Source organism: Pristiophorus japonicus, chromosome 7, assembly GCF_044704955.1.
Source record: "Pristiophorus japonicus isolate sPriJap1 chromosome 7, sPriJap1.hap1, whole genome shotgun sequence".
In the NCBI taxonomy this organism is placed as follows: Eukaryota; Metazoa; Chordata; class Chondrichthyes; family Pristiophoridae; genus Pristiophorus; species Pristiophorus japonicus.
Window position 1 is genome coordinate 205,646,638 of NC_091983.1, and position 21,767 is coordinate 205,668,404.

At 41.9% G+C, this 21,767-nt stretch overlaps 1 protein-coding gene across 2 annotated transcripts; it reads right to left on the reverse strand.

Moving 5' to 3' along the window:
- Positions 1–494: 494 nt before the first annotated feature.
- trmt61b (tRNA methyltransferase 61B) lies at positions 495–21,241 on the reverse strand. Of its 2 annotated transcripts, XM_070885732.1 has the most exons (7): positions 20,264–21,241; positions 13,391–13,493; positions 10,755–10,945; positions 7,930–8,021; positions 5,605–5,819; positions 4,429–4,509; positions 495–672 (listed from the first exon to the last, which is right to left on the reverse strand). In XM_070885732.1, the coding sequence occupies exons 1-7, from the start codon at positions 21,209–21,211 to the stop codon at positions 596–598; spliced, it is 1,707 nt and encodes a 568-aa protein (XP_070741833.1). In that variant the 5' UTR covers positions 21,212–21,241; the 3' UTR covers positions 495–595. The 2 variants fall into 2 exon arrangements, with proteins under 2 accessions (XP_070741833.1, XP_070741834.1); XM_070885733.1 differs by lacking the exons at positions 495–672; positions 4,429–4,509; positions 5,605–5,819 and adding an exon at positions 6,696–6,763.
- Between the last annotated feature and the right edge of the window lie 526 nt (positions 21,242–21,767).

Here is a 21,767-nt window from a genome sequence, read left to right on the forward strand (position 1 = left end):
CAGTGTGAACATCAAGAAAAGTAAGGGTATTAACAAGTACCGCTGGTACAAATGAAGACTCAACCCTGAACAATATCCCTATAGAAAATTAAATAAGTTGTTTAGAGGAGTTTTCATGACTGTAGAGTCATCACCACTGTAGATAAGTGGTCAAAATATTTTGGTGGTGCATCGTGACCATTAGATTGAAACATGTAGGCTGGATTTAGGTCTCATACACACTTCTAATCTTGATTAGCATTTCTCTCTCTCTCTCTCACTCTCTCTCTCTCTCTCTTTTGTTGGATAGTTGCTATTTCAAAGTCCTTTTCAACCTGTCTATTGACAAACATGTAGTTCTTTATGGATATGAAACTATTTTGCTCGCCTTTTATGTTCAAATGATTCTTTGTATATTGCTTTTGTGTTTGTTATCTTTTATCCTGCCCCACTGTAAATATTTAAAAATAAATGTAAAAGTATTACAATATAAACTGTATGAATAAATGATAAAATAGAAAAAATATTTCATTTTATTTATCATGGAGTGGTATAGTATACAGAATATAACTTTACAGTACAAAGAACACATTCAATCTTCACAATTCCACAGGTCCTAGCTGTCAGTTTCACTGTTGCGCGGAGTGGAGTACCGAGGAGTGGGTCTAAGTTTTCTCAATTTCACAAGGAAAGCTGTTGGTGGGAAAAAGAACAATGAGATCGATAAGAACCACTTGATACAATTAGAACAACTTCTGTCTGTACTGTTACAAAAATATTGAACTCGCGTGGGTCATCTAACATAAAAGCACAATATCTGTACTCTGCCCTGAATGATAGGCCAATGGTTCAATCCCTTTGTATCCTTCTGCTGATGGACTCCCTTGATGCCTGTGTTCTGATTTTTAAAAGCATCCCTCTTAGCCCCCCAGAAATTTGGCATTCCAGCAGCAGGGTGTGATTAACCAGGTATGGCTAATGAATTGTTCACCATTTGGGTTTCTGCAAAACAACTTCCCATCTTCCACTGCAATTACCAATCCACTATTCAGCAGAGGCTGCCTTGGGAAGCTAAACGCTTTTAAGCAAACTTTTAATAAAATCCAAAATCGGGAATTTTCTCTTGAGCTTTTTCCTAACCACTGCTGCTATTTTGCAGAAATTCTACTTGCGTGCATAAACAGGGCTTAATAAACAGAGCAACAAAAAGGGAGTATGAAAAGAAACTTGCAAGGGATATCAAAATCAACAAAGAATTTTTACAATTATATGATGAAAAAGAGGGTTGTCAGGAGCAATGTTGGCTCCTTAAAAACTGAAAGCGGTAATATTATTAATGATAAGGGAAATGGCAGACATAAGAAATAGGAGCAAGAGTAGGCCATCTGGCCCCTTGAGCCTGCTCCGCCATTCAATAAGATCATGGCTGATCTGATCTTGGCCTCAACTCCACTTCCCCGCCCGCTCCCCATAACCCTTGACTCCCTTATCTTTCAAAAATCTGTCTATCTCCGCCTTAAATATATTCAATGACCCAGCCTCCACAGTTCTCTGGAGTAGAGAATTCCAAAGATTCACGACCCTCAGAGAAGAAATTCCTCCTCATTTCCATTTTAAATGGGCGACCCCTTATTTTGAAACTATGCCCCCCAGTTCTAGATTCCCCCACGAGGGGAAACACTCTCTCTGCATCTATCCTGTCAAGTCCCTCAGAATCTTCTACGTTTCAATAAGATCACCTCTAATTCTTCTAAACTACAATGAATATAGTTCCAACCTACTCAACCTTTCTTCATATGACAACCCCTTCATCTCAGGAATCAACCTCGTGAACCTTCTCTGAACAGCGTCCAATGCAAGTATATCCCTCCTTAAATAAGGACACCAAAATTGTACGCAGTACTCCAGGTGTGGTCTCACCAATGCCCTGTATAGTTATAGCAGGACTTCCCTACTTTTATACTCTATTGCCCCTTACAATCAAGGCCAACATTCTATTTGCTTTTCTAATTACCTGCTGTACCTGCATGATAACTTTTTGTGTTTCATGTACAAGGACCCCCCCAGATCCCTCTGTACCGCAGCATTTTGTAATTTCTTCCCATTAAAATAATAATTTGCTTTTTAATTTTTTCTACCAAAGTGGATAACCTCACATTTTCCCACATTATTCTCCATCTGCCAAATTTTTGCCCACTCACTTAGCTTGTCAAATATCCCTTTGCAGATTATTTGCGTCATCCTCACAACTTGCTTTCCCACCTAGCTTTGTATCATCAGAAAACTTGGCTACATTACACTCGGTCCCTTCATTCAAGTCATTAATATAGATTGTAAATAGTTAAGACCCCAGCACTGATCCTCTGGCACCCCACTAATTAGTTTGCCAACCTGAAAATGACCCATTTATCCCTACTCTCTGTTTTCTGTTAGTTAGCCAATCCTCTATCCATGCTAATATATTACCCTCAACCCGTGAGCTCTTGTGCAGAAGCTTTTATGTGGCACCTTATCGAATGCCTTCTGGAAATCCAAACACACGACATTTACTGGTTCCTGTTTATCCACTCTGCTTGTTACATCCTCAAAAAACTCAAATTTGTCAAACATGATTTCCCTTTCATAAAACCATGTTGACTCTGCTTGACTGCATTATGATTTTCTAAATGTCCTGCTATTACTTCCTTAATAATGAACTCCAGCATTTTCCCAATGACCGATGTTAGGCTAACTGGTTTATAGTTTCCTGCTTTCTGTCTCCTTTCTTAAATAGAGGCGTTACATTTGCGGTCTTCCAATCCACTGGGATCTCTCCAGAATCCAGGGAATGTTTGTAGATTACAACCAATGCATCCACTATCTCTGCAGCCACTATCAGTCAAGAGTTAAGTTACAAGGAGAGATGACACAAATTAGGGTTATATTCCTTAGAATTTAAAAGGTTAAGGGGTGATCTGATCAAAATGTTCAAGATATTAAGGGGAATAGATAGGGTAGATAAAGATAAACTTATTTGCTGGTTGGGGATTCTAGGACTAAGGAGCATGGTCTAAAAATTAGATCCAGACCTTTCTGGAGTGAAATTAGGAAACATGTCTACACACAAAGGGTGATAGAAGTTTGGAACTCTCTTCTGCAAACGGCAATTGATGTTAGATCAATTGTTAATTTCAAATCTAAGATTGATAGCTTTCTGATAACCAAAGGTATTAAAGGATATGGGGTTAGGTCACAGATCAGCGATGATCTCATTGAATGGCGGAACAGGCTCGAGGGGCTCAATGGCCTACACCTGTTCCTATGTTTTGTTGGAACTTCCATCAAAGTTACAGCAGAAGAACAGGAATTGCCTGGTATACATCTGAACACACTGCTCAATGAAAAATGGCTAAAGAATCTTGAAAGAGCATTAGTGGAATATCAAATCAAAATTAATTCATGACACCAAGTTAGGGGGCAATGAAGAACTGCAATGAAGAATCGGGAGAATGAAGACTGACAAACAAGTAGGGGGAGTGGGCAAAAATATGGCAAATTCAGTTCAATGTAGATGAATGTGAAGTGGAACAATTCAGGAAAACATCAGGGGCACCAGATATCCGTTTTTCATCAAATCCAAAACACAGCATATCTGGCAATGCAACACTTCTTTAGTACTACAGTGAGGCCTGAACCCCCAATCTTCAGTGTCAGAGGCAAGAGTGTTACCAAGAACAACTTGCATTAATATAGCGCCTTTAATGTAGTTAAACAATCCAAAGCACTTCACAGGAGCATTATCAAACAAAATGTGGCACTGAACCACACAAGGAGATTAGGGCAGATGACCAAAAGCTTGGTCAAAGAGGTAGGTTTTAAGGAATGTCTTAAAAGGAAGAAAGAGAGGTAGAGAGCCAGAAAAGTTTAGGGAGGGAATTCCAGAGTTTAGGGCCTAGGCAACTGAAGGTGGAGCGATTAAAATCGGGGATGTTCAAGTGGCCAGAATTGGTAGAGCGCAGCAATCTTGTGGGTTGTGGGGCTGGAGGAGATTACAGAGATAAGGAGGGAGCGAGGCCATGGAGGGATTTGGAAACAAGGATGAGAATTTTAAAATCAAGGCGTTGCTTAAGTGGGATCCAACGTTGGTAAGCGAGCACAGGGATATGGGTAAACAGGAGTTGGTGCAAGTTAGAACACGGGCAGCAAGCTGACAACGGTTATAAATTTATATGAATTCATTTTAAAGAGTATTGATATTAATAAATGTATCCCCAAGCTTTCAGAATGGAATGTGTAAAATTTGTGTCAAAGGCTTCCGACAGCGGGTATTGTAGTATCTTCTGAGACTCTTAACATCTCAATAAAGAGTTGCTCAGTTATACTCATCTACATCAAACAGGTGACATCAAGGTGAGAGTTTTTAAGAACAAAAGAAATATAAGTTAAATAAAGTAAATGAGCTGGACTCACCTGTGTGAGAAACTTGCTGGTGATGAGGTCTGGCAATATAAGGCACTGTGCAAAAAGGTTTGGTATCTTCTTTCTCTTCATCTGCATTTAATGTAAAACACTTTTCAAATATTATACAAGGTAAGGTTATCTGCTGGTTTTCTGAACTATTAAATATAAATTAGTTCCTTCTAATTTAAAAAAAATGTTTCACTTCATTTCTTCCCTCTTTCCCTGAAAGTGCTCATTCGTCTCACTACCCTGCTCTTTCCCCATAGCTCTGAATTTTTTTCTTTTCAAGTATATATCCAATTCCCTCCTGCTGTGGTGACAGTTCCACATTCACTGGCAGCACTCTGGTACCTCACCCAGTGGTCATTCTTAATACTCAGCCAGTCATTCTTCCAGTGTGAGTATAGATAATGAGTGTGGGCGGGCTTTGTGTCAGTGGAGAACAACACAACCAAGCCCAATTTTATCTGGCACCTTCACACATGCACTTTACAGCAGAATTCACAAGATAGCAATATGGCACACTCACTGATTTGATTTCCTCTCTTTAGGCTACGGATATCAAGCTCAGTGATAGCGCACCAACTGTTGCCCCATCTGAGATTAGCTAACTTAGCATTGACTGGGGTTTGAACCCAGGATTTTCTCACCTTTGTGGCTTTATGGTCATCAGGTATTGACATCCTGATACTCTTTTCTTTTTAAAAGTGAAATTCCAATTGTTCTGAGGGTCGCTTTATACATTTACTTTTTATGAATAAAATGGTGCTTGGGATAGTGCACCAACCATTCCATCAATAATATGTGCTTGTACCTTGAGCACAGCAGTGACCAATGTTCCTGCTAAGGTACACACATGCGTGGTAGTAATCTGAAAAGCCCTGCGCAGGCCGCTTACTGGCTTTTACATTGTAAACACTGCGTATGCACAGAAATTTAACGGGACCGCGCGTTAAAAGAAACAGGTCGCACAGAACAAAGTGCAGTTTAGAGGGAACATTGGTAGTAATGCTATTGAATTCAACACTTTACCCAGCTCTGGGGTGGGGGGGGGGTGGAAGCCTTGTTAATTTTCATGGATTGGGCAGTAACAAATATCTCCTATTTAAGTGCTTTATGGTGAAGGATGAAACAATCAATTAAGATGTAAATTTTTAAAAGTTTGAAACAAGATAAATACTCTACCGTTTTCCTTCTGCTTGGCTGCATCTCTTCCCTCCTCATCCCCAACCTCGTCGTTCACATTCCTTTGTGGTTCCACTCTGGGTGCCATGCTGCCGTCCTTCCGTAGAGCTGGTGCAACGACCCAGTCCCTGTGAATGACCTCAAGGATCTTCTCACAAGAGAGGGATAACCGGGAGCTGCGTATCCCCTCCAACAGATCGATGACCTGGGTAATACTACGAGTAACATAGATTAGCAGAAGAATCCAGTACGCTGGGACATTATTAAAATTTGTCACACTAATACAACAACAACTTGCATTTATATAGCGCCTTTAATGTAGAAAACGTTCGAAGATGTATTGCTTGGGGGGAGGGGGAGGAGGAAGGATTAAGAAAAAGAAATGGATAAAAGGAATAAAGGACAGACACTGAGCCATCACGTGAGAGTTTGGAGAAGTGACCAAAAGCTTGGTCCAAAATGGGTTTTGAGAAGGTGAAGAGAGAAGTGAAGAGGCAGAACGGTTTAGACGGGGAGTTCCAGAGAACAGGCTTTAATGACTTAAAAGTAAATGGTGTCTTTCTTAACTAATTGTGTGACTCTCTCCCACCTATCTGTGTAAATGTTATCAGTTTATAGATCAGCGTCCCTAATGTTTTGCCTAGGGCTATAATCGCAACAACCATCTCGCTCGAGGGCCACTCTTGGGAATGATGCTGCACGCCTCACCGTGGAGTGACGGGTCATGGGTCTGCACCTACGATTCCCCACATGGTTCAGGATTTCAAAACGGGGACAGCTTCCAAATGAACAGCAAAAGTTTCCCCATAGGATTAAAAAAATGACACAACTATTTCATTATTACTGTTTCAATAGGCCCCTTCCACTGACTCTGATAGCTGTCTCCTGATAACATTCACTTGCCTTGTTTTGCTGCAGAGTAAGAAAGGGCCAATCCCAGCGTGGGTCAATATCCCACAGCCAGGCCTGCTGTGACTGAAGACATGGAAGCACATGGAGCTTCTGAGGGTCAGAAGGAAAGGGAGATGGGATACAAATGGCTGTTGGGGTCATATTATAAGTACCACACTACTATAGGTAGATGCTTATAACCTGCCATTTCATAGAACTGCACTACCAGCAGCCACTTGTTAGAATCTGTGCTTGCTTGAAATCAGTGCTGTAAAAGAGAACAAAAACTTGCATTAATATAACACCTTTCACGACCTCAGGACATCCCAGAGCGCTTCACAGCCAATGAAGTACTTCTGAAGTGTAGGAATTGTAACCATTACTCTATTCCCAAAAGGGCACCGTCAATGGCACTGGTCCGAGGTCCATAGAATGTTTAAATTAACACAATTAATGAGGATTTGCCTGGTCACCCACTAACTCCATGCCAATGTAGATGTGTTGTTCCATGATTGATAGCAGCAGATTAATTTACCATGCTTGATAATGTTAACTCAGTGAAATAGCACTTTTGTTGAAAAAAAATCAAAAATGACAAGAATGACTAAAAATGACTTGGGTTCAGGAAAAGATAGTACTCCATGACTGAACAAGTGCCGTGAATATTAGCAGAAAGATAATTTAATAGGGATGGTGGGAATCAAATCTAACCCTGTACTTCTACAAAGTAGCTGCAGAGAGCTTTCATGGTCATGGAGCTTTATCAAGTTTTCCCCTCTAACCTTCAGTGTAGTGATTGCAGCCATACAATGTTGAGAACGAATATTTTCAAGATTTCTTGTGCAACAGTATTAACAGTACATGTGGAATGTATTAAATGTGTAGTATGGGAACTAGGGAAATGGTAACTAAAAAAACGGTATCAGTCGTGGCTCAGTGGCAGCATTCTCACATCTGAGTCAGAAGGTTATGGGTTCGAGTTCCACTCCAGAGACTTGAGCACATAATCTAGGCTGACACTCCAGTGCAGTACTGAGGGACTGTTGCACTGTCAGAGGTGCTGTCTTTCAGATGAAATATTAAAGCGAGAGTCATCTGCCTTCTCAGATGGACATAAAAGATCCCAAGGCACTATTTCGAAGAAGAGCTGGGGAATTATCCCTGGTCTCCTGGCCAATATTTATCGCTCAACCAACATCACTAAAACAGATGGTGGTCATTATCACGTTGCTGTTTGTGGGAGCTTGCAGTGCGCAAATTGGCTGCTGCGTTTTTTACATTACAATAGTGACTACATTCCAAAAGTGCTGCATCGACTGTAAAGCACTTTGGGACAGCTTGAGGTTATGAAAGGCACTATATAAATGCAAGTTCTTTCGTTCTTTACAATAAGGATAACTGCATTAATATAGATCAAACCTACTTTACACTTACTTTGCTAGATATACCGCACAGACTCCACCTTGCTTGAGGTGTGTGTAGATGATAGGCAAAGCAAGTTGTGGACTTAGCATATCCAAAGCGATCTAAAAAGGATGGAAGAAGTTGGGAAAATTAATATTAAATGCATTTCAAATTTAATTCACCTGAAGATTATAGACTGGTTAGCGGAATGCGAAGACACATGGAAGATTCAATTTAATGTGGACAAGTGTGAAGCAATGTTCTCCATAAACTGCACTGTTTCCTGCATGGCCTGCCTCCCTCAATGCGCGGCCCACAAAGATCCAGTAATCCCTTTGGGGTAGATTTCACCTATCTCCAGCATCGAGCAACAGTCATCAAACTGGCTAAACAGCCAATCACACTGAAGAGTTCTCACAGACAGCAAACCAGGAAATAAAATACACTGATTCTCCTTCACTTGTTAATCATTTTACAGAGAGCAAAATAAAGATTGGGACACATGCATGGAATTATAACAGAAGCTGAAATATCATAAACAAACTTTAAAGTTTTTATATTTTTATCATAATGAAAAAATTTGACAAATATAAAATTAGATTTTCAGGGCCAGAAAGGTTGTTCAACAATAATTATGACTTAGTATGCTGTTAAAATCCCAGTTACACCTCATTCAACAAGCCGTAACCTTTTCTGAGATTTTTAACAATGATATTCCAGCATAAAAGTTTTAGTCAGTTCAGGAAGTTCAACAGTGGAGGAACAGGGAATGACTGACAGCAACTTCTGGATTTCCACCTTTAACTGCACATGTGTGTACTCCAGTTGTAATGAAGACGAATGCTGACAGTTTTGTCATTGTTACAGCCACAAATTCTGGGGTATTGTGCTTATTTCAGAAGCTTAATACAACATTTGGATTAAAGGTGACAAAAAGATAAAGAATGCACAAAAGTTCCTCAAGTATAATTTAAAATCCTTCATATTGCTCATTCTAGTATAAATTTCATAGGGAAATAGCATATGCAATTAAACAAAACGTCCCCTCCAATTCTTCCTCCTCCCCTGACAGCACGGACTCACGCTGGGGTAATGTTCCATGGGCTTCAGCCACACTCCAATACCTTATTCAAGTGACCTAGACCATAAATGTCAACAGCCCATTGAGGTCATTGTAACCAAGCCTGATGCTGTCCTCTCACTTGATGTCTACACAGGCACACTTTCCACGAAGTCTCTGGACAGCAGTCAGGAGTGGCTGATATTTTTCTCTTCGCTAGCCAAGGAAAGTCAGTAGATGTACCCTCACTGCTGTCCCAGCTGAGATCAGTTAACTCAGTACAGGCTATGAATCAAATATTGAACCATTCTGGCTCAGTACTGGGCAGGGCACTTACCAACTAACCATTGATGTACCTTAAAATAGATGTGATCCTTTAAAGTATAGAGTAAAGTTGAAGTATTTTTTTAAGATTGCAATATGCTATTTTACTGTTACAGTGGAAATATGATTTTTGTATGTATTAAATTGTTTTAAGTATTAAATTGTTGTTGTAATGCTGTTAAAACGCAGAAATAGAGGTGATCTGTATATGACTCACTTTTGATAATAGTTAACTCTACTATTGCTACTTTCAAGTTTATGATGTGAGGTGTTAACATGACTGGACATTGTTGCAGTATCATCAATACTTAGCTATAAATCGCCTTTACTTTCACATTGTTAACAATTTCTTTTAAGTGTTCATATTTCTAGGGCGATTAATGTAGAGTCTACAACTTGTTCATTTTATGTTGAAAACTGAAACAATGACTCATGATGCTGTAGGCCAAGAGGTTACCCTAGATAGAGAGCCAGAGGTACCAGTAAAAGTTCTGAGGTTCAGTTCAAATAGTCAGAAGCCAAATTCTAATCTGATCTTTGCATTTTCTCAGTTGGTTTAGCTTTTTGAGCCAGAGAGGATTAGGAACCTAAAGTTTTCAGATTTGATCATCTAAATTGACAAGGTCCGAAAATCTCATTGTGTATATCGTGCAAAATGAGATAGCACTTAAATCCATTTTCGGCTCTTATGGATTTACTGATGAATGAAGTCAGTTTGATTGGAATTATTTTGCTTGTTTTTATGTTTGCATGTTTGATTCCATTTAAAATGTTTACTTCCTCTCTTTTAAATCTGTGACAACAGTCCTTAGCACGCTACGCACAGGCCTCTGTTGATACTGCCCTACTGCACACTGCTGTGCATCGTAATTCAGCTCATCTGTGGGTGATGCAACATAAACTTGCATTTATATAGCGCCTTTAACATAGTAAATCATTCCAAGGCGCTTCACAGGAGCGTTATCAAACCAAATTTGACACTGAACCACATAAGGTGATATTAGGACAGGTAACCAGAAACTTGGACAAAAAGGTAGGTTTTAAGGAGCATCTTAAAGGAGAGGTAGAGAAGTAGAGAGGTTTAGGGAGAGAATCCCAGTACTTAGGGCCTAGGCAGCTAAAGGCACGGCCACCAAAAGCGGATCGATGTGTTGAAGCACCAAACAAATGCAACAACTGAGCTAACGGAGCTAAATATTTGAAGGAGAAAACATTGCAAGGATATGGAGAAAGAGCCGGGGTGTGGGACTAACTGGATTGCTCTTCAAAAGAGCTGGCACAGGTTCGATGGGTTGAATGGTCTCCTTCTAATATTCTATGATTCTATATAGCAATGTGCTGGGAATATTAGAAGACTTACATTCTGGATGTTTGCAAATCCAAAACATTTGGAATGAAGGCAGAGCAAAGGGATGCATTCCGATCCACAACATAATAGGTAGTGTATTGGTAAAAGCAACAGGTTACTTACAGCATCAAACATCTTTCCCTGGATATCGTCAGTGGCAGTTACAATATCTTTATTAATGAAGTCAACGTTATTTGGCCACTCCTTTTCACGGGCCAATTCCCAGGCATTCCGCCAACGCTGGTAATTTCTTTTAGCATTGCGGTGATGATCTTGTCTGATCTCAAAACTATATACTTGCCCAGAAGATCCCACTGTGGGGGGAAAGACAGCAAATTGAATTGTATGTGAACACACACATATACCCACGCTCTTAATCACATCATTTTGTCCAATTCACTCCGGGGAAGGTGCTGACTCACACTGGGTTTGAAGGAACCTAGCAGCTCTCTGGTACCTCACCCAATTGGCCATCCTTCACGTGTGAGTCCAAACAGTGTCAACAGGCGATTCTACCATAGAGGCCACTTGATCCCAATCCTGTCCTTAACCATCGTGCAATGTTTTGTAAGGAAGGCAGCTAAAAATGGGAGCCTGGTTGATTTTCGCTTTAGTCTCACCTAAGGGTACTGAGGCAAAGTGCCTTATCCCACCTGCTGTCCCAGCTAACTCAGCAAAGAGTTATCTGGTCCTGGTTATTAAGACTCATTGCCACATCAGCTGCAGTACCTTCTCACAAAGTTTTAAGGAACGTGCAGTTTCACAAGTTCTCTCTTTTCCTGGAATTCTATAAACACAATCAAAAATCTTTATATTCATTTTTTTTATATATTGGGGTAGTAATTGGTCTCAGGCAGTGGTGCAAACTGGACAGTATCAGATCGGCCACCTGTTATATGCAGCGCCTGATATTCAGTCAACGGATTAAATGTCAATGGCTGCGTCTAATGAAAGGTCGAGCCAATACTGCCTGTTTTTGTGCCACTGCTCGAGGTGAATTTCTATCCTATTTTCTTTTGAATTTCTGTGCTGCCCAAAGAACAATAATCAATGTGGAGCTGTGTAAAAAAACACAAGAACTAATAGGCAAGTTCCTATAGAAGAAAGTGTTGCATCTCAGAGAACTGAAAGTGCTTCAACATACAATGAATAAGTTTGATGCACGGTAACTGTTGTTATGCAGGGAAACAGAAGTTTTGCATCAGCTGTCAGTTTGGAGATAGAAATGTAATTCAATTTATTATCTGTCATCATGTTCAGTTGTTGACATTTAAAAAACGATCTTTTGTGAATTTGAATTCTCAAAGTTGGAAATGGATCAGAAGTTATTTATCCAGCTTAACACTGGAGTATTTTTATTTTCTGATTATATATTTTTTTCACTTCAAGATGAGGGATGTTAGTGCCTGAGAATGGAAAATTTGGGCGCCCAGTGTCAGTATCAAACATTTGCAGGTCGGGTATAGCACAGTCTGAAAAGCTTTCTCTACTGTGCCCCAATAATGTGCCTCAGTCTCAACATCAAATGATCATCTGTACTGCAGCAGTGTGTCATTTTTCTGTTTCCAAGCAGAAGATTGTGGGTTCAAGTCCCACTTCAGAGACTTGAATACATGATCTAGGCTGGCACTCACTCCGATCCAGTACTGACAGTGTGCTGCAAAGATGAGAAGTTAAACTTAGAGCCCAACTTCCCTCTTAGGTGCATGGCACTATTTAAAGAGCAGAGAAATCTTGTGGTGCCAATATTTATCCTTCAACCAACATCACACAAAAAAATAGATTATCTGCTCAATATCTCATTGCTGTTTGTGGGACCTTGCCATGTGCAAATTGGTTGTTGCGTTTCCTACATTACAACATTTCAAAAGTACTTCACTGACTGTAAAGCATTTTAGAATGTCCAGAGGTCGTGAAAGGTGCTATATAAATTCATGTCCTTTGTTTAAATCTCTCTGCTCCTTTCAGAGTTTTACCATTTTGTGTAAATGTCCTCTTCTTATTCTTCCTTCCAAAATGTATTTCTGCATTAACTTTCTCTGACATCTATCTGACCAATCCACTAATCTGTCTTTCAACATAATTAGGGGAATGGGATTAATTGGATCGCTCTACCAAAGAGCCAGCACATGTACGATGAGTCAAATAGCCGCCTTCTGTGCTGTTTCACTCTATGATTCCATGAATAGAGCAAGTTAATGGAGAAATAGTTTGTAGTGCTTTCGTAAAAGTTTTTACAGCCAGTGTAGCGTTATCATTAAGAATTCAGTAAAGCATTCAGTGGGCAGGTGAAATTTAATTTTATATCTACTTTTACCTGTATAATAGCAGTCAGTGCATTGGCAAAGCACTTCAGTATATGAAGCGCTCTGAGACATTTCACTGACATTATATAAACCAGAGGATTTCTTAATGTCATTTGATCTGCAGAAGTAGTTAGCTGCACAATTACAAAATGTATCCTTTCAAACTTGGGGTTGTGTTGAACAGAGCATTTGAGTTACAAAACCTACGGCAAAGGTTTTGGTGGTTACAAATCTGTCACTGGTAGTGAGAGCAAGCTGACTGATGAATTACAAGCATAATATTATTGGCTATAGTATAATTTTCACTCCTTTGATACACTAAATGAGCCCAGTGCCAACAATGCAATGTATATTTTATTTGCACATCCTAATATATAGTTTTTGGCAGCACAGATATGTACAATGTATTCAAAGTTATTCAGCTTCTATCAGGGTCCCTACAACACACATTACCTGTGCGGGACAGAAATAGTGTCATTGCTCCAGACCCTGTACCGGACTCTAAAACACAGTCCCCACTACTAACATCCATCATCATCAACATGGTGCTAATGTCCTGAAAGAAGCAGAAGGAGAAAAAATATAAGAGAATGACTGAGGCATACTTAAGTTTCCAACCTTTGCCTTGAAATTATGTTAACTGTTTTTTTTTGTCTACTTGTTCTCTTCAAATCTCTCTTTTGCATTATTCTTTTTTCATGTGGCTTTCTCTATCGTTCTTTTATTTCACTGGCGTAATGCGATTAATACTTTAAAAATAATGTGAGCTGGGATTCATGATTCATGACATAAAGTTGCTTCCTTTTTATTCCTAGATTGTTCTTTGCAATTGCTCACAATTTCAGTATTTATTTCTTGCCTATATGATTTTGTCCTGAAATGTGTTTTTCTTTCTTTTCCGAAGTTTGTGATAACCATCTCACGGCTCAGGGCTCTTTCTGCCATTTCTCTATACCTTGCTGCTCTTCACTGAGAGAACTGTTACTGATCCACACATTGATTATGTTTGTTCCGACCCGTAAACCTGAGTTGCTGCTGGGCTTCTGGCAGATTAGACGCTCCCTTTCTCGGAACATAGAAACATAGAAAATAGGTGCAGGAGCAGGCCATTCGGCCCTTCGAGCCTGCACCGCCATTCAGTGAGTTCATGGCTGAACGATCAGTTAGGATATAAAGCTCGAGATTCTCTCTCGCCCCGGCCAGGACGAGCTGTATACACTAACATCTGTCTCTTCGAGGGAGTGCTGCACTGTCGTGTTGTGGATAAGATGTTAATTCGAGGGCCTGTCTGCCCTCTTAGGTGGACGTAAAAGATCTCATGGCACTATTTTAGAAGAAGAGCAGGGGCGTTCTCCCCAGTATCCTGGCCAATAATTATCCCTCAACCAACATCACTAAAAAACAGATTATCTGATCACTATCACACTGCTGTTTGTTGAACACAAATTTGACTACCGCATTTCCCACATTACAACAGAGACTACATTGGCTGTAAACCACTTATGAGTGTCTGAGGTCATGAAATGCACTATTTAAATGAAAATCTTTCTTTCTTTTAGTAATACTACTGATTTAAATGCAGTTCCTCATATGTTGAAGGACTGAGAGTAATGAAGCCCGGGATATTACGATGGCCACTGCTAATGTATCACGGCTTGGTTTTCTGTCCATGTGTATGCATACGTCACACTGGGCCGAAAGAGAGTTGCTGTGAAGTGTGCTAAGACGTACAGTAAAGGCCAGGTGCAATGCTACCTGCTAGTGGGGGGCGGGGGGGGGGGGGGGTGGTATTCAGCATCAGGTTTGTTGATGACAGGGTGCATTCAGCATCACATGGAAGAGGAGAAAATTATTGGAGCAATTAGATGATAGGATAGGTCACAATTATAGGTAAATTTGCCATTTTTTTAAATTGTGAATTGTGAATTTCTTTGTGTTTATTAAGTGAGAAATATTTTTAGGGGTAAATAATGGGCTGGGTGGGGAACTGTCACTGGGTGGGGAACTGTCATGGTGGATGAAAGTTGGAGAATTTATTTTGTAATAATGCGATTATGGAAAAATAACTGGTGGGTTAAAGATTTTATGCAATATGATTGGTGAAAAACAAAAACCATAAATAACCAATTAGAAAAAAGAACACAGAGATTAACCAATAAAGAAGAAAACTGATGGACATTCACAACTGACAATACAGCCTCATGCTCACACAAAACTAACTAAATATAAAACCAGAAAACACTGGAAATAGAAAACAGATCCATTGGCATCTAGAAACATCGAAACATAGAAAATAGGTGCAGGAGTAGGCCATTCGGCCCTTCGAGCCTGCACCACCATTCAATAAGATCATGGCTGATCATTCCCTCAGCACCCCTTTCCTGCTTTCTCTCCATACCCCTTGATCCCTTTAGCCATAAGTGCCATAGCTAACTCCCTCTTGAATATATCCAATGAACTGGCATCAACAACTCTCTGCGGTAGGGAATTCCACAGGTTAACAACTCTCTGAGTGAAGAAGTTTCTCCTCATCTCAGTTCGAAATAGCCGAACCCTTATCCTAAGACTGTGTCCCCTGGTTCTGGACTTCCCCATCATCGGGAACATTCTTCACACATCTAACCTGTCCTTTCCCATCAGAATCTTCTACGTTTCTATGAGATCCCCTCTCATCCTTCTAAACTCCAGTGTATAAAGGCCCAGCTGATCCAGTCTCTCCTCATATGTCAGTCCTGCCATCCCAGGAATCAGTCTGGTGAACCTTTGCTGCACTCCCTCAATAGCAAGAACATCCTTCCTCAGATTAGGAGACAAAAACTGAACACAATATTCCAGGAGAGGCCTCACCAAGGCCCTGTACAACTGCAGTAAGACCTCCCTGCTCCTATACTCAAATCTCCTAGCTATGAAGGCCAACTTACCATTTGCCTTCTTCACCGCCTGCTGTACCTGCATGCCAACTTTCAATGACTGATGAACCATGACACCCAGGTCTCGTTGCACCTCCCCCTTTCCTAATCTGCCGCCATTCAGATAATATTCTGCCTTCGTGTTTTTGCCCCCAAAGTAGATAACCTCACACATTATACTGCATCTGCCATGCATTTGCCCACTCACCTAACCTGTCCAAGTCACCCTGCAGCCTTTTAGCATCCTCCTCACAGCTCACACCGCCACCCAGTTTAGTGTCATCTGCAAACTTGGAGATATTACACTCAATTCCTTCATCTAAATCATTAATGTATATTGTAAAGAGCTGGGGTCCCAGCACTGAGCCCTGCGGCACTCCACTAGTCACTGTCTGCCATTCTGAAAAGGACCAGTTTATCCCGACTCTCTGCTTCCTGTCTGCCAACCAGTTCTCTATCCACATCAGTACATTACCCCCAATACCATGTACTTTGATTTTGCACACCAATCTCTTGTGTGGGACCTTGTCAAAAGCCTTCTGAAAGTCCAAATACACCACATCCACTGGTTCTCCCTTGTCCACTCTACTAGTTACAACCTCAAAAGATTCCAGAAGATTTATCAAGCATGATTTCCCTTTCATAAATCCATGCTGACTTGGACCAATCCTGTCACTGCTTTCCAAATGCGCTGGTATTTCATCTTTAATAATTGATTCCAACATTTTCCCCACTACTGATGTCATTCGAACTGGTCTATAATTACCCGTTTTGACTCTCTCCTTTTTTTAAACAGTGGTGTTACATTAGCTACCCTCCAGTCCATAGAAACTGATCCAGAGTCGATAGACTGTTGGAAAATGATCACCAATGCATCTGCTATTTCTATGGCCACTTCCTTAAGTACTCTGGGATGCAGACTATCAGGCCCCGGGAATTTATCGGCCTTCAATCCCATCAATTTACCGCTTTATAAGTATATTCTTCAGTTCCTCCTTCTCACTAGACCTTCGGTCCCCTAGTATTTCCGGAAGGTTAATTGTGTCTTCCTTCGTGAAAGCAGAACCAAAGTATTTGTTTAACTGGTCCACCATTTCTTTGTTCCCCATTATAAATTCACCTGAATCTGACTGCAAGTGATCTACGTTTGTTTTCACTAATCTTTTTCTCTTCACATATCTATAGAAGCTTTTGCAGTTAGTTTTTATGTTCCCAGCAAGCTTCCTCTCATACTCTATTTTCCCCATCCTAATTAAACTCTTTGTCCTCCTCTGCTGTATTACAAAATTCTCCAAGTCCTCAGGTTTGCTGCTTTTGCTGGCTAATTTATATGCCTCTTCCTTGGACTTAACACTATCCTTAATTTCCCTTGTTAGCCACGGTTGAGCCACCTTCCCCGTTTTATTTTTACTCCAGACAGGGATGTACAATTGTTGAAGTTCATCCATGTGATCTTTAAATGTTTGCCATTGCCTATCCACCGTCAACCCTTTAAGTATCACTCGCTAGTCTATTCTAGCCAATTCACGTCTCATACCATCGAAGTTACCTTTCCCCACGTTCAGGACCCTAGTCTCTGAATTAACTGTGTCACTCTCCATCTTAATAAAGAATTCTACCATATTATGGTCACTCTTCCCCAAGGGGTCTCGCACAACAAGATTGTTAATTAGCCCTTTCTCATTACACATCACCCAGTCTAGTTGGTTCCTTGACATATTGGTTTAGAAAACCATCCCTAATACACTCCAGGAAATCCTCCTCCACCGTATTGCTACCAGTTTGGTTAGCCCAATCAATATGTAGATTAAAGTCGCCCATGATAACTGCTGTACCTTTATTGCACGCATCCCTAATTTCTTGTTTGAAGCTGTCCCCATCCTCATTACTACTATTTTGTGGTCTGTACACAACTCCCACTAGTGTTTTCTGCCCTTTTGTATTCCGTAGCTCCACCCATACAGATTCCACGTCATCCAAGCTAATGTCCCTCCTTACTATTGCATTAATTTCCTCTTTAACCAGTAACGCCACCCCTCCTCCTTTTCCTTTCTGTCTATCCTGCCTATCTAAAAAGTGAGGTGAGAAGTTTATGTTTTGGATGTAGACCCTTTGTGAGATCGGAGCTCGGCCAGAATGATTAACCTGTCTTTTCTCTTTACAAATGTTGCTTGACTTGCTGTATATTTCCATTGGAAGAGGAGCAGAGATGGACTCCTGGTTGGGCAGTGGAGACAGAAGCCTGGGAATCGTTTAAAAGATGCTGTGATGGGGGAAAGCACAGACTGTTCTGGATTGGCCCAATGCTTTTCATCACCTGTATTTATCTTCTCAACTTGTGAAATGAAGGAGATTGAAATGGAAAACAAAATCATCACACCAAAGGTTCAAATAACAAATATTAGTGAGGCTGTACTCCTGCTATTTAGGGCATCACCTGAACCCTTGAATTGGCTTATTTAAGAGTTCTTTTACATTGAAAGGATGTTAAGGATAGCAGAGACTATGTACTATGTCAACGGGTCAATGGTAGCGCTCTAGAATGTAAAGGACCCAATGTCATGACCCATGAGTAATTATGTGGAGAACAGCACAAGGAATTAATGAGTCTACATTTTAGAACTGTTCCCCTTTGAGCACCCTACGGATATAAAAGTGCCTAAAGAGAGAAACCTTGTGGGTCTCTATATCTCACAAATATATTACAATTGTCTCTCTCACACATAGTCTACTGGTGGATCATGGACAGAGGTCTGAAAGCAGATCAGATATCCTTCTCCGGAAGAATACCAGACACTTTATGGAGGGGAGAGCAGAAATGTTCACTTTTTGGGGGCTAGTTAGGTTTTTTTAATTTATTCGTTCACGGGATGTGGGCGTCGCTGGCAAGGCCACCATTTATTGCCCATCCCTCGAGAAGCTGGTGATGAACCGCCTTCTTCTTGAACCTCTGCAGGTTGTGGTGGAGGTACTCACACAGTCCACCATTTCTGCCACCTCCAATCACATCTTCCCCTCCCCTCCCCTCGCCTCTCAGCATTCTGAAGGGACCGCTCCCTCTGCGACACCCTGGTCCATTCTGCAGTCACCCCCAGCACCCCCTCCCCTTCCCATGGCACCTTTCTGTGCAAGTGTAGGAAATACAACACCTGCCCCCTTTACCTCCTCCCTTCCCACTATCCAGGGCCCCAAATATTCCTTCCAGGTGAAACAGCAATTTATTTGCACTTCTTTCAATTTACTATACTGTATTCGCTCCTCTACATTGGGGAGACCAAGCGTTGATTGGGTGACCGCTTTGCAGAGCACCTCCGTTCAGTGCACAAGTGTGACCCTGAGCTTCCAGTCGTCTGTCACTTTAATTCTTTACTGCATTTCCACTCTGATCTCGGTCTCCTACACTGTTCCAATGAAGCTCAATGCAAGCTCGAGGAACAGCACCTCATCTTTCGTTTAGGCACTTTACAGCCTTCTGGGCTCAACATCAAGTTCAAAAATTTCAGAGCGTAACCTCTGCCCATCTTTGGCTCCTTTCCCGCCCCTCCCCCCTCTCCCTCAGAGCCTGTTTCTTTTTTTCTCCTTGTCTCTTATGGCAGTTGGTCATAATCCCACCATTCACATCCTATCTTGTCTAATGTTTTTTCTAACTCCTGGCATTAGCATTTGAATTTGGGCCATCATCCCTTTTGTCTCTCTAATCTCTCCTGTCTTCCACCCTATCACAGACCTTCCTTTTTGTTCTTTCCTCCCCTCCCCCTTTCAGTGCTTGTTAAAAATGTGTTCTTTTCGAACACTCTCCAGTTCTGACGAAGGGTCATCGACCCGAAACGTTCACTCTGTTTTCTCTCCACAGATGCTGCCTGACCTGCTGAGATTTCCAGCATTTTCTGTTTTATCCCACAGTGCTGACTTTGTCATAAGAGTTTGGTAAAACTGAGTGGCTTGCTGGGCCATTTAAGAGTCAACCACATTGCTGTGGGTCTGGAGTCACATATAGGGTAAGGACGGCAGATTTCTTTCCCTAAAGGACATTAGTGAACCAGTTGGGTTTTTCTTGGTCACTGTTTTACTAGCTTTTTTTTCTAAATTCCAGATTTATTTAATTAACTGAATTTAAATTAAATGGTGGGATTTGAAGTCATGTCTCTGGATTAGTCCAAACCTCTGGATAACGAGTCCAGTAACATAACCACTACACTACCGTACCTGTTCTGTCTTGTTCGTTCTCAAAATTTGAAACGTTTAAATTGGCAATTTAGTTTAAAGTGACATAAGAAATAGGAGCAGGAGTAGGCCATTTGACCCCACGAGCCTGATCTGCCATTCAATAAGATCATGGCATGATTTTTTAAAAAATCTTTTATAATTAAATCCTTACAGACGAATGAGCAAGATAAAAAAAAGAAACATTCCATACCTTTGGATAAGAAATAGCTGGTCCTCGCTTCATCAGTAGCACAAATTCCTCCAAGGTCGGTCTCCTTAAGATAAACTCAAAGCCAATGGAGGTCCTGAACATCTGGCCCGGCAGATGTCCCAGGATCTCCTGGTGGGCGACCATCCCCCACTGACTGTGCAATTTCCCACCTGCCACCAGATTGAACATCTTTTGTAATTCCAGGCGGCGTCCCCTGCGGAACTCCACCAGGGCCACGTCCCCCGTTTTAAAGGGCACTTCTTTGGCTGTGGAGGCAAGGTGAGAAGCTGTGTCCTCCTGGCCATGGACCTCCTCCTCCTGGGGTGGCTGCCAGCCGTTGCCCGGAGTTGCCTGCGATCCTGAGGGTAGAGCTGACCGTGATGCCGGATGGTAACCTCTCGGAACATTGTTTGCACCCTGTCCCTGGGCCACCCGCTGCTCCCGCAGGTCCACCACCTCCTGGGACAACATCTCGCCGGGGATCAGGCTGCTCACCCGTTCCAGCGGAGACAGCGAGCGCCTCCGGGCAAGTAGACCGCGTCCGCCCGGCCAGGAGGAAGGCGGTGACCACCCCGGCCAAGTCTGCCCAGCTCCAGCCTCCCGCCCCGGTCCCGATACATCTCCTTCGCCATCATCTGGATCTCCTGGGCCGGGAGGGGCGGCACCGACCGACACCAGCCGCTTGCTGAAGGCTTGCACGGCACCGGGACATGGAGAGAGGAGCCAAGGGCAGCAGCCTTTGCCCGGTGCCCGGGAGCGCAGCTGATGCCAGCCGGCCACCCACGGGTGAAAGACTGGTTTGCAGATTGCTTGCAGGGGGCAAGGGGGGCGCAGGAGAAGGAGCATCTTTTCACCCTCCCCCTCCCCAGTGATTATCAGCGGTTTCTTCCCTCCCGAGGTGAAATTCACGTGCTTCCTATGAAATTGCACCCGAGAGTGTCTGCACATTGCCTGCTGAAATCCTCAACCCGACCCGTCTTTGCATTGCACGCAAGTGCCAGCAGCAGGAAGCGGCAGCTTGCGAGGCTCCTCCTCGGCACCAGAACATCATAAACAAGCGACGATGGCCTGGTGCAGGGAGACACATGGAAACTCAGACTACATCCCTGCGGTGTATTAGCAGCCCCAGATTCAAGCAGCTCTCATGTTCCAGCTCTCTGGATTTGTTTGAAGATATGACTTATTTTGAGCCATGAAATTCTGAATGCCAGCTTGGCTTTCTCTGTAGTACTCTTTTACTTCTGACTCAGAAGATTGTGTGTTCAAGCCCAATTTGTATATATTCTTGAAAAGGATGTTTTTAAAAAACAGAGCTATGGGGGAAGAGCAGTGAAGTGGGACTAATTGAATAGCTCTTTCAAAGAGCTGGCACAGTGCATGATGGGTTGAATGGACATTATGTATGATTTTGCGCTGTATGATTCTATCAACTTCAGGAGTCGGCACTTAAGCCAAGGCTGATACTTCAGTGCAGAATTGGGAGTGTTCTGCACTGCTAGAGGTG